Genomic DNA, 12898 nt, shown 5'->3' with positions numbered 1-12898 from the left:
AAAAAATTATAAAGAATTCTAATTAAAAATGTATAGATTTGGAACTTACTCCTATTGCAGATTCAAAGCTGCCGTTTGAGCTACAGAAGATTAATACGCAGTTGTTTCCTGGCCTCTTGCATCCACCGTGTTTCCTGCTTGCTCTTATCACAGATGCATTGTGGCCATTTGTATTGTTTTGGTTTATCTGCATCTTGGCCAAGCCAGGTCTGCCTTGTAATATTTTAATTCCCAGTAGGACAAATCTGGTTAAAGATAAAATAACACTAACTTTTTTTTACAGAAAACATTTTATTACAGGAGAAATACATCCTCAATTTTATATGGGCTCCTGCTTTGCTGAAGAGATCAGCCATTTTTAATACATTTAAGACACAAAACGACCTTACAAATGTTTAAATATTTCAAAGAGGGGGGCAACAATTACGATTACGAGACACAGGCGCACGATTTCACTGTGACAATATGAGTATAAAATGACGTGTAACACTAACTAGAATTCAATCATCCCTGCAGTCAAAGCAGACACTCAAGTTGTCCTAGGCCTTATTAATGTAGCCCTCCTTGATGAGAAAGTCGTAGATCTTGCGCGTCTTGTTGACGTCGATCTTGATCAGCGCCCGGGCCTGAGCCAGCCGCAAGCCGCCCTGTCGCCTGCACTCATTCAGCAGGGCCTGCTTATACTCCAGGTAGGCTCCTGGTACCAGCCGCACCACCTGGCACAGCTACAGGCACAAAGCGAATAAGGGTTATGCAGACATCAGTGGCGTGTAGGAAAGATAAATGTCCTACTTTGGACTTTCTGTGTGACCCATTGGCTGTATATAAATATGGGCGACGCGTCCCCGCTTCATAGCGAGCTGCCATGCTGCTTGCGTGACATCATCAGTCGGACTGAGCCACGCCGCCATCTGGCAGAGGTTTTGAGGATGTTTTCAAACTGGGAATGATTGCTTTCGTTCAGTCCCCTCTCCCCCGCTGGTCAGCTTTCACATTACAAATGGTGTTCTGTTCCTGGGCACACATCTACAAACTCCAAACTCCAACACTGATCCATCAGTAAACACAACACTTCACACACACAACACTTGAAGCGTGGCTGGGCATGCTTGAAGTGTACCCGAGACCACCTTTTCAAGTGGACCAGGGCACGGTTCGGTTCAGCACGGAACAGCAATGTTCACACGGATCAATCGAAGCGGACCTGGCGTCAGTTTGGGGACAAGTGTTATCAGCAGGATCAGCGTGATAAGAAGTACCTAAAATGATCGAAACCATCTTTGGACTGTGTACTTTGATTTTTGTTTGTTTGGCTCATGTCCCATCCGCTAACATGGAGGGGCGGGATTTAAGACCTATACTGCTGCAGCCAGCCACAAGGGGGCGATCGAGATGTTTTGGCTTCGCTTTTGTAGTTCTGTCATGGCGTCCATATTTTTATACAGTGTATGGTGTGACCCCTTGGGGACAGAGGAGAGACAGCTGTACCTCTTTCTCCCGCTCGTCAAGCTTCTCTGTTCCTGGCAGTCCGGTCAGGTTGAGGGGAGGAGCGCTCCGCCTACCTGTTGCTGTAAATCAAGAATTCCGTAACGTCATAAAACATTCGTCTGTTGGTCTACACCTCAGATAACATAATGGCAGCTTGACAAAATCCAGTTAATCCCTTTGCTGGAAGGGACGTGGGAACAAATATTTACGCTGTGCAAATTGTGTAAATATAGCTGTGTGGGTGTATGTGTCCCATTTGTGCACTTGAGGTTAAGAAAAAGGCAGCAAACTTGAAAGGGAAAAAAAGCAAGAGATAAATATGCACGTTTGTTCAGGTCCTATTTTTCGCCTGTATTTACGGAGGAGCGTATCTGAGAATCCATTAACGGGCCTGGGGCCATGCCAAGAAAACAGAGGAGAGGGAGCAGGGAGGGAAGGGTGGAGGAGGGGGTTAGAGAGAGGCTTCGTACCTGACATGGTGATCGTCGTGACAACGGGAGTGATGCCAGCATCTCTGTAATCAGAGAGAAAGAGTCATTGTCACTACAAGCTTGTGCGCGCACACGGTTCTCACACCTTCATAAACACCAAGGACTTCCCAGGCCCAATTCCCTCAAATTCAAGGACGGATAACATCGTTTGAGACACGGCTCAAGGTTAATTACTGTTACAAGTACAACACTGAGAATTTTTATAATGAGAACTAGCAGGCTTTACGGAAGCTCACAGACAATTAAAAAGAGAGAGGCTTGAATGTGTGAACACTTCTCAACTGTGAAAGTTAAATCAAATCAAAATCAAATGAACTTAAATTTCTATTCTTGCATAAAGTATATATGACCCTGGACATAGTGTATCTGGGCTTTATTCACTACTCTCCCTCTCCGGGATCCTCATCCAATGAGTGGATGAATCACCGCGCCGACTAGATTTTCTTAAGGTAGCATAATTAGTAGAACTTGGATAAAACCCAAGGACAAAGCATTGGATGAAAAGCATAATGACAACAGCAGCAGAACACTGGGAAAAGAGGGGGGGGGGGGGGAGACAAGAATTATAGTTCAGGCACAAATTGCACGTAAGGAAGAGACTATGGTGGAATTGTGATGCACAGTAGTACATATGTCGCTCTATTCATCTCAGCGTGTGCGGTGTTGAGGCTGCTGACAGAGGTCAGGCTGTCTGGGGCCGTTACACAGAGAGGGTAAAAAGGAGCGAACTCTCACATGGACGCCTGTTTACTGAGCCACTGCTGGCAGGCCCGGCCGTCCTGGATGTACTGCAGCACGTCACACAGCATGGTCCTCTTCCTCCGCTCATCCTCCCGCACGCGCTTCACCCGCTCGTACACCTTGGCACCTGACCGTAGATGCATAGGGAGGTCAACAGAGATCAAAACACTGCTTGATTTTCTTTAAAACCTAGGACTTTTCCCTTCCATTTTGTGAGGGCTGGGTAGGTAGAAGCAATATGCCCATTCAAGGTTGGACTAATTATCGGGAGGTCCTAGTGGCCAGGTTTAGGTGAGAAAACATCTTTTTGAATAATGAGTGCGTGATGGGGTGCTTCGGCTAAGGGAGAGAAACCGTTTTGGAAAATTTACCAAAATTCAAGGGCACGGTGCATCCTTGGTCTTTTATTCATTACCCCAGTTGTTATCTGAGATTATTCCAAGAGTAGCCTAGAGTAGAGCCACTTTTACAATACAGCAACTTAGACTCTTCAGTTGTCCCTTATGTGTCAACAAACTCTAGCCAAATCTTTTAAGCATCTGACTTTACAGGGCTATGTGTTTGTTCCACTGTGACTCATGGACTGTCACCAAGACCTGAATGCCAATTTTTGTTTCAGCGCAGGAGAGTGCTCTTTTAAAAGGGAGCATGCCAGATGCTTTGAAAACCCCATATCCCAAAAACGATTCAGAGACAACAACAAAATCTTGGCAGCGCAGAGTGCTGGTGCTTCAAATGACTGATTTAAATCATTTGGATGCAGAATCAAAAACCAGATTTGAGCATAGACACACACAGCTCCAGTCTGAATAGGACTGTGATGCGATTGAAGTCGGTCAAACTTTGAATTGGTGCAGTGAGAACTGTCAGGCGGGACTCACTGCAAAAGGTCTTGATCCCTGCTTTCCTGTACTCCTGCAGCCTGCGGATCTCTCTCCTCAGCTCAAACTCCACTGCAAGGAAAGGCAATGGTGGCAGTTAAACACAGACACACCCCATACATCCCCATTACAGACACACAGCAAGACACTTGAACTCTTCCACCCTTTGGAGCTGAGCTCAGCACATCGCAGGATCCGCTCCCAACACAGGCTCTCATTTAATGAAACCGTGTTTGCATCACTCAAACTGTTTTCAACTCTTTCATGACAACAATATGAAGTCACGCCCCCAAATCATAAACTAGCTCATATCCGTGTGACACGGACACATATTGAGAGGAGACTACAGGGCAAAGGGCTAATCCCACAGGCTTGTTATAGTGATGAGAATGCCTTTCCCAAGAAATGTAAAATGTGTAGTCGTGTGTGACTGTCATCTGCAATGTGTAGGGCAGGCGGATCAGAAGGAAGCTGCAAAAACAATTTCCTCTGCTTGTGACTGTACAGCCTGTGTCTGTAATGATGCCATGTGCATACAGCCAAATACTCACACGCGTGACTTTCAATGAATTTGTCATGTTCAACGGGTCCAGCCACTCTGGCAAATCGTCTCATGACATCATACAGTTCCTGCACCTCCTTTGGGTAGCATCGCTCCAGTACTGAGAGAGAAGAGAGAGGGAGAATTGAGTGGGCAGTGGATATGAAGCCAGGCCTAGTGAGTAAAAGGAAGAATCCGCCCACAGATACTGTCACATTGTTACTGTAGATATCATAAATGTGTGATGTTCCAACGCGTTCCAGGAGTTATTTTGTGATGACGTATTATAATTTAGTTGTTTGCTGTACCCACTTTCCAAATCCCACAACCTGCCTTCTATACAGTTAGTGATTTCCTACATCTCCCAGAATGCATTTCAACAAACCCCAGAGAACAGGCATTCACTTGTTGCTTTCAGTCAAAGGTGGGTATGGGCATATAAATATTGCTAGCTAGTCAATTAGTTTGTGAATAAGGGGGCGTGTCTGTGAACAGAGAAATGCAAAGCCCCAAAGCCACTCAAAATGCATCACGTCTCGTGGCTGCATTGCATTCTGGTCTCTCAATGGAGGAATTGGTCTCTGCTGCTTTTATGATGAATGATTATTGAACATTAGTGCAAAATGGAAAGAGGCCCTCTTTGATTTTGAGGGACTGACACCAAAATCTGATGTTTACGGTTGATTGCTTTAGATTGTTGAAACTTGTTCGGCAAACTCATCACATCTGTGCTGGTGTTGGAAATATCTTAATGTGACTTTATGTTGTCTACGTTTAACCTGTTATTGACAATAATAAGAAACGTACAACAGAATCAGCCTAGAAATGCATTGCAAAGTACATCAGTAGCAGAAATGGAAAGTACCCCCCCCCTCCCCAAGCAGGGCTTGCTGTGCTCGTCTCAAAACATCAGCAGTGTTGCTGAGTTAACAGACAAGTGTCAAAGCCAGAGAGGAAAGCTGTCGCGGGGGTGTGAGAGGAGCGGCTCTGCGTTACGGTCAACTTCCTTTGTCAGGCTTCTGTATTCTAAACACTCATTAGCAGCATCTCTAAGGGCGTTAGCCAAATCAACAGACACGTTTATAATGGAACTGTGCATCAACACATAAACAACTGATTGCAAAAAAGGCAACAGCAGCAGAGTTCAACCTTCTGCTGGACGGAAATACAGACTTAATGTAAGAAGCCCCCGCCCTGAGGGGCTTCAGAAAGACTACTGCCCTGCAACTAGTACAATCATGCTGTTGGTCAAACTGCCTCCGGCAACTGCTGAGGCATGACTCTGTGAGCCTCGCAGCCTTGGATACTGCTTCCATTATTGTGTGTGACACACAAATGAGGGAACACACACACACACACTCTTTTGACAGTCTCCATGACAACCGGTCTGCAGCTCCACAGTGAGTCTGCGTTCCCTTTTGTCTTGAAAGACCGGAGAGATAAGCGAAAGGAGGGGAAAGGGAGGAGGGCTAACTGGAGGCTAAATAAATAAAACATGAGGAGCCGCTCTTCCACTCCCAAAAACCACAGGCCGTTTCTCAGGACGACACCTGGACATAACAATGAGCCGTGCCGTCAGAGGTACAAAAAAAGAGAAGAAGAAGAAAAGGTTTGATTGGACAAATAAATTCTGTGGAGGCTCTTGCTTGTCTGACCTCTGATGCATAAACTCAAGAGATGGAGCGGATTACATTACCGGGCTTGGCGAAATCCAACCTGTGAGGGGTGGATCGATAACACCTCACAAAGCCCCCACCTATCCAGTGTTTAGACCAGCGCCGTTCACTGCATAGGGAAGGGTTCTATTCATAGTTGGGCAATTATGCCGTGGCACACAGCCCCCATCGGACTATTCACAGCCTTGATCGTAAATACGAGCTCCGTCAGACTCCCCGCACTTCAGCTACCCGAGGGGTTGCAAAGGTTAACGGTGGTTATAACGCCGGAGCTGTTTGCACGCATGCAGCCATAGAAACGCAAACCCATAGCCGATCTGGCTGTTACATATCAGATGCCTCTCCTAGTTGTTATGAATTCTGTAGCAGCACCAGCCAAGCCCGTGTGCACTGGAAAAGAGGACTCACTCTGGAATTTCCGCAGGTTGATCAGCCCATGGTCTCGGATAATCCTGAAAGAAACGAGAGATTTAAATGCCAGACTCACATTAATAAGGGCTATATTGGTCAACTTGGCATTTACTGATACAGCAATTAAGTCTATTAAATAATTAAGGTGTTGGAAAAGCCATAATATACATGTAGGCCTCTGTCAACAGCAGCTACAGTAGGTGATAATTTGTAGAATAATGCTTGTCTGAGACTCAGGTTGCCTGAGAAGCTCTTAGTAGGGCTCCCTCATGAGTGTGCTCTGTTGTTCAGGGGTCACTGCTCAGGGCCCCCTGCCCATGTCACCGACTTGGAAGGGGATGAAGAAGATAAGGAAGGGAGCATCGTAAAAGGGGGGGGGGGGCTCAGTTACACATGCCTCCCCAGCCACACATGCCATTCCAGGCGTTCAGGGTGCATGACCTCGTTAGGGCTGATTTGGTGATTGATGCGTTACAGTAGGAAGTGGCTGTAGTGTGTACGCCCAAGAATGACAGGCTGAGGGGAGGAAGGGTTCTCTAGAGACTGCCAACTGACTGACATCTCTAGAAAGCAGAGGAGAAAAGGCTTGCCAATTCAAAGGTCACTGGTTGTTAAAGTGCTTCATGATACAGTATGGGGAGTTCAAATGTATACTGGCGCACACAGAGAAGGCACGCTTTGCGGATTGAGAAATTATGCAATTTGTTAGTGGAGCGTTAAATTAAATATGTTTTTAATTAGCTACCCTGAAGCCACAGAGATAATTCACTGTCAAATCAATGTGTTTTATTTGATTAAAAAAAATTGTGCTGCATAGTGCATACATATTCTTTAGGCCTATTTGTGACAACACTTTTGACAAGGTGAACACTTTCTAAAAGGCGAACTTGCAGTCAACTGCAGTGAAGACGCCGTCTTTCTTGTCACCCTAAAACCGGGCAAAATGCCAAAGCCGGGCAAGAACAACGTCCACCACCAGGGGACAAATATTCAAGGTGTGAATAGAGATCCTGCAGCTTGTTTGTTGCACCTGAATGGACTCCTGTAGCTTCTATTGAGAGCTTTAAATAGGCCTAAATAGTCATATACTGACTCTGCATTCATGAATACATCAGTCTCAGTCCCTCTTCTTTGTCTGGTAATACTATGTTTACATAATGCTGGTTGTTAATTTTCATAGTAAAATGAAGTTCTGTGATTAAGGCAAAAGTTCAGAATTGTTGACTACGGTACTTGAATCTTAATTGAGTAAGAATTCTGTTTAGGCAATCAGAAACTACAAATATGACAAATAAAATGTTAAATACCGTTTATATCTTTATATGTTAATATATTTGAATCTTTTTATATCTTATATATCTTACATTTATTTATACTGTAATGTACAAACATCATACATTGGCCAAAGGACAGCACAGAGGCTTATAATGCCATCTACTGATAGATTGGGGTCATTACATGATTTAAAAAAAGAGACTTACTTCTTCCGGCGTTGTCTCTCCTTTAACCGTGAATGATATATGTCAACAACTGAAACCTTGAGTGCTGAAGAAGAAGAGCATATATATAAGACACAAGACAGGGTATGTTGTGTTGAGCAGTGAATGCCCTAATCTACATAATTCTCTTCAATTTCCTATAAAAAGAAAAAGAATGAGAATATAAGGTTCTACCCACCATGTAAGATGTCTGAATCATCGTCCACAAAGTCAATGTCTTTCAAGTCCCATTCGGCATAGTTGTCAAACTCCTAGATGTGACAATGAAGGACGCGTTTGATAAATTGTCAGTTAGATCTAAGTCAAAGTGAAGTCTATGGTCATGTACACTGATCAGTGATCCAGGATAAATGCTCATATTCTAAGAACTTTATGAGTAAAGGCCAGGGTAAGGATGGGATGACTCACTCACTGAGAGACAGCAACAAGGACATGAGTCAGAATTTCAGTTACAGTAGATGAGCCATCTAGTGGCCATCTCATGTCTTTATTCGTGGCATAAAATAAGGCACAGACTGAAAACAAAGAAAACGTCTCAAAATTGCATTATTTTGCAATTTAGATAGCATAAAAAGCTGAAATGCTATGGAAGCACAGAAATGTTCAAGAGAAGACACAGCCACTCCCTCACCTCCATGAAGTCGGCCCTGGCAGGCATGTATCCGGCCATATCTCGAGACAGCACAGAGTCAAATGTGGGCCTCGGGGGATCATCAGTGGCTGTAATGACAGAAACATGTGCACACTAAAATGTGGGTATGCAATACAGCATCAGTTATCTGCACTTTGCAAGCAAAACAAAAGTAATTTAAGCCTAAAGTGCACATAAAGCAAACAATTGGCTAGTTTAAATTCAGGGAAAGCAAAAAATAAATATAAAAAAAGAGAATGTTTGTCAAGCATTTAAGCACTGACAGATGGATAACTGAGGCAAGCTAGCGCAAAATCCTGACTCACCAACTGATTGTTCCCAACTGTTGGGCCATTGTCTTTCAGGAAGTGATATTTCACTTACATGTAGATTAGGGGGTTTCAAAGTCTGAGAGTGTGGGTCTCCCCCCAGACAAATCTTGGAAAAAGGCGCCCCCCTCACTCAATTCCTGGAGGCCTATTGGATCATGATTATGTTATTTGATCCCACAGACACTCAACAATTGAGCCAAGATAGCCTGATATCGCTGTTTGACTAGTCTCGCTTGCCAGACTTCCCATCCTTCCGGGAGAGGAGTCTGGCAGTGTAGTGTAGATCTCCACTCTGGACTTGCGGTGGGAAAAATGCTCTGTTTGGTTTAACCTAGTCTCGCTTACCAGACTCTCTCCCTACAACAGGGGAGACAAATGGTTTTCAGCGTATAGCAACGAGCTAGCATTGTTGATGTTGTTTGACAGCGGCGCAGGCATTTGAGATCGACAGATTCGACACGCACAGCGGCAGAGGCATTTGAGATGGACAGATTCATCACGGAGGGAGTGGAAAGGAAATCCATATATGGTTGGACATGTTTTAATCGCTTTTGGATTCAACTGGTGGAGATCACGTGCATTGGCCCTGTGTATGTGTGTTGGGCGACCTGGAGGTATGGATGCTCTAGTGAAGTAGTGATGACATTTTCAACACAATCAATCGTCATGGAGACAAAGATTTGGAAAATAAGGGCCAGGCATCATCCTTTAATAGTGGAGGGAAATGGGGGTTAGCAACGGGAATCAACAGCTAGATTGTCCGCTGCCTAATTTGTGAAGAATGACGACTTTAAAGTGGGGGGGTAGTCTGAATGGAGGCTAACGTTAGCGAGGCTAGCATCTACTCATCGCTGTCAGACTCCATATTGGTTTGTTCTGATGCTAATGATGCATCAACTTTTTAATGAACGGTCCAATCAAATCATTAATTCCCCCATAACCGTTGTAATAGTTAAAAAACACATGAAGGAGGTGGATGATATATACTGACGTTTGAAGGGAATGGCGCTGTCTGCAGTGCGAGACTCTTCCGCCTGTCGGAGGCTGAGCAAGGTGGAGGAGAAGAGTGGGTTATTGATGAAGTTCTTCATGTAGTGGCTCTCACACTCCTCCTTGCTTTTAGTGCGCATCTGATATGCCACATCTTGCCTGTAGGAGAGAGATGGAATTTTTACAATACAGCATTAGTTGAAAGACAGACATATTTTGTTAAAATAATTCAAATCGCCAGGGGCTCGCTGACAGGGGCTCCAAACTACGGTAGAACAACCTTGAACCTTTTATTCATTGGTCGGGTCATTGTGCCTGCCTACACATAAATTAAATCTGTCGTTCGGATGAGACGTTAAACCGAGGTCCTCTCTGTGGTCATTAAAGATCCCATCGGCACTCTTCGCAAGAGTAGGGGTGTAACCCCGGTGCCCTGGCAAAATTCCCAAACAGGCCTTCCTTCAATCATGGCCACCTAATCATCCCTTGTTACTTGGCACATTCAGTCCTCAACTCTCCACCGTGTGGTGAGCGTTCTGGTGCAAACTGCCTGCCGTGCATCACCCAGGTGGGTGCTACACATCGGTGGTGAATGAGTTGAGTTCCCTCCCTTGATATGTGAAGTGCTTTGAGTGTCTTGAAAGGCGCTATATTAATCCAATCAATTATTATTATTATTATTATTAGTGACCTTTCCCCAAAATTATCATTGTTCTGTGCCATTGGTATTTGGTTGCCTGATGCCTGCAGTCTGCTATAGGAGCAGAAATTGACACGCATCAAATGAGGAGCGTCAAATAATGCTTTCTGTGCATTTGGGGCTTTAGATTTCAGATATTGTAATATCATGATGTGGCATACCGGTAAATGCTTTTCCTGGTTTTAAAGTTGCATTACAATAAAGTGATCACATTACTGATGATTATTCACCAAAAATCTCATTGAGTAAATATAATATATTAACAATTAACAATAAGAGTTAATTGGTCCTAAATATTGTGGTTTACTATTTGATTTTGTCCATATCGCCCAGCCCTAATCACTGGAGGATTCTAAAAGAAATTGAACATAATATTGTAACGTATCGGTGATACGCCAAGGAACGGAGAGTTATAGTTGGTACAGGGTCTTTATTCACAGGCTTCTTTAGCTCCTAGCAGCTAGCTTCACACCGCTAGCTCTAGACACCACAACCGGTCTCGCTCACTCCATAGCTAGACTCCCCCGGCACCCCGGCCGCTGGTCCTATATACCCCGTTTCCCCTAGGAACACACCCGCACACATTAGTTCCTAGCTACAATCCAGACACTTATGTTGCACATCACATTACAGGTAATACCTGGATTACCCGAACACGTTACAATATCTTCTTTACAATCAAGAACATGTTGTGCAGTACTTACACAGCTTAGAATCTAAGCTGTGTAAGTACTGCACAACATGTGGTTCAAAGAGAAATTTCATGCAAAAACAGACTGACAAGGAGTAGGACTAACCAGTTCCCAAAGCCACAGTCCATAACTGCTTCCAATAGGGCCATCTCCTCCTGGGCTGTCCATCCAGGCTCCAGTACAGGGAAGTCTGATGTCTGCATGAAGAAGAGGAGAAAGTATGAGACAGTATGAGACTGTGTGTGTGTGTGTGTGTGTGTGTGTGTGTGTGTGTGTGTGTGTGTGTGTGTGTGTGTGTGTGTGTGTTAATTACTAGGACAAAATAATCATGCAAATTGCTTTTATTTTATTTACCATGATTTCATATCTGTGATCACTCTGATGCTTCTTGTATTCAAATCCTCTGGTGAAACACTGAAACAACATTTGCTCAGCTCAGATTAAGTGGTCAAGGAATGAACAAGCAAAAGTAGCCTAGCTACATTGTCATCGACTAACCTGAAGGCATAGTAAGAAAGGTGAGGGTCCACACTCTGCACACTTGATGTAGGGCTCTGCAAGATAAGATGAGCAGCCTCTGCACGGTGGCTTATCAAAGGGATCATCTGAAACAAGAGTCATGTTAGTTCATGACACACAGGTAAGCTTTACTCAGTAACCACTGATATTATTATTATCCCATGTAACTAGCTCAACATTAGAAATTAAAGGTTAGTCTCGGTATAGCGAATGGTAGCGTCAAAACGCTAAGTCTTAAGATAACGTTCACTACGAAAGCTAACATAAACATTACAGGTGCTAATGCACTTTCTCATGCCGTTGAAATCAGACTGTGGCCTAATCTGACAATTAATCAAGAAGGATAAAACATACTTGAACAAATGACTTGAATAACAGCGCACATGGAAAACCTGGCTTGAGCAACGACGTTAAATTTGTTTGTTTGCTAGCCAGTTAGCATAGCTTCATTTTGCGTGTACAACGTCGAGCTACGCTAACTATCTTGAGTGCAGCCAATGTAGCTTCGCTAGCCACTATGAACGGATCGGAATGAGAAGAAACACTGCATTTAACTCTATGTAATTATTATTACTTACTTCCAAAAGATGCCAAACGGTCCATAAGATGGTGCTAGATCAACAAAGCTGGTTGCAAATTTATGAATCTACTTTTCAAGTTTGACAAGTAATCCTGCACATCAAGACAAAGCTAGCCAAGCCGAGAGAAATCGATACTTTTCTGTAATATTTTTGCCTCAGTTGGGCAACAATATTTACGCCTCAGCCAAAGATCATTAATACTATCAGGTATTAATATTAACACTCCTTAGTTACAGGCTGATATCAAGTAGTAGATCCTATGTGTTGGGTTGCTATGATTGGGTTGCCCAGACACACTTGAAATGCCCCCTCCTTCCACATTACACACACACACACACACACACACACACACACACACACACACACACTGTCCCACTGTGACATCATCAGTGATGTCATAAATCCCACTGTGACATCATCAGTGATGTCATAAACCATTGATGACATCAGTCCCACTGATGACATCATCAGTGCGCCAATAGGGCAGGCAAGGCCACACAGCAGCTGAGAGCCGAGCTGCGGGCAAGCTGCAGGAGTTTCGTACAGATGTTGAAGGACCCCAGCCTCCTCAGGAAATAGAGCCGGCTCTGCCCCTTCCTGTATAGGGTGCCCGTGCACTCAGACCAGTCCAACTTGTCATCCAGCTGCAGTCCAAGATATATGTGTGTATATATATATATATACACATTAATGTATTATCAAGTCTTTTTAAAGATTTTAGTACT

At 44.1% G+C, this 12898-nt stretch overlaps 1 protein-coding gene across 1 annotated transcript; it reads right to left on the bottom strand.

The window, feature by feature from the left end:
- Positions 1–318: 318 nt before the first annotated feature.
- On the bottom strand, positions 319–12285 carry tada2a (transcriptional adaptor 2A). The gene is made up of 15 exons (XM_083636956.1): positions 12171–12285; positions 11572–11678; positions 11428–11487; positions 11179–11270; positions 9683–9840; positions 8360–8448; positions 7907–7979; positions 7711–7774; positions 6227–6270; positions 4153–4263; positions 3602–3673; positions 2715–2847; positions 1959–2002; positions 1489–1568; positions 319–725 (listed from the first exon to the last, which is right to left on the bottom strand). Exons 1-15 carry the CDS (start codon positions 12193–12195, stop codon positions 540–542), a joined length of 1338 nt encoding a protein of 445 aa, XP_083493082.1. The 5' UTR covers positions 12196–12285; the 3' UTR covers positions 319–539.
- Between the last annotated feature and the right edge of the window lie 613 nt (positions 12286–12898).

Source organism: Poromitra crassiceps (genome assembly GCF_964638095.1).
Source record: "Poromitra crassiceps genome assembly, chromosome: 5".
NCBI classification, from domain to species: Eukaryota; Metazoa; Chordata; class Actinopteri; order Beryciformes; family Melamphaidae; genus Poromitra; species Poromitra crassiceps.
Note: the sequence above shows the minus strand (reverse complement) of the source record. Positions and strands in the feature narration are given on the sequence as shown.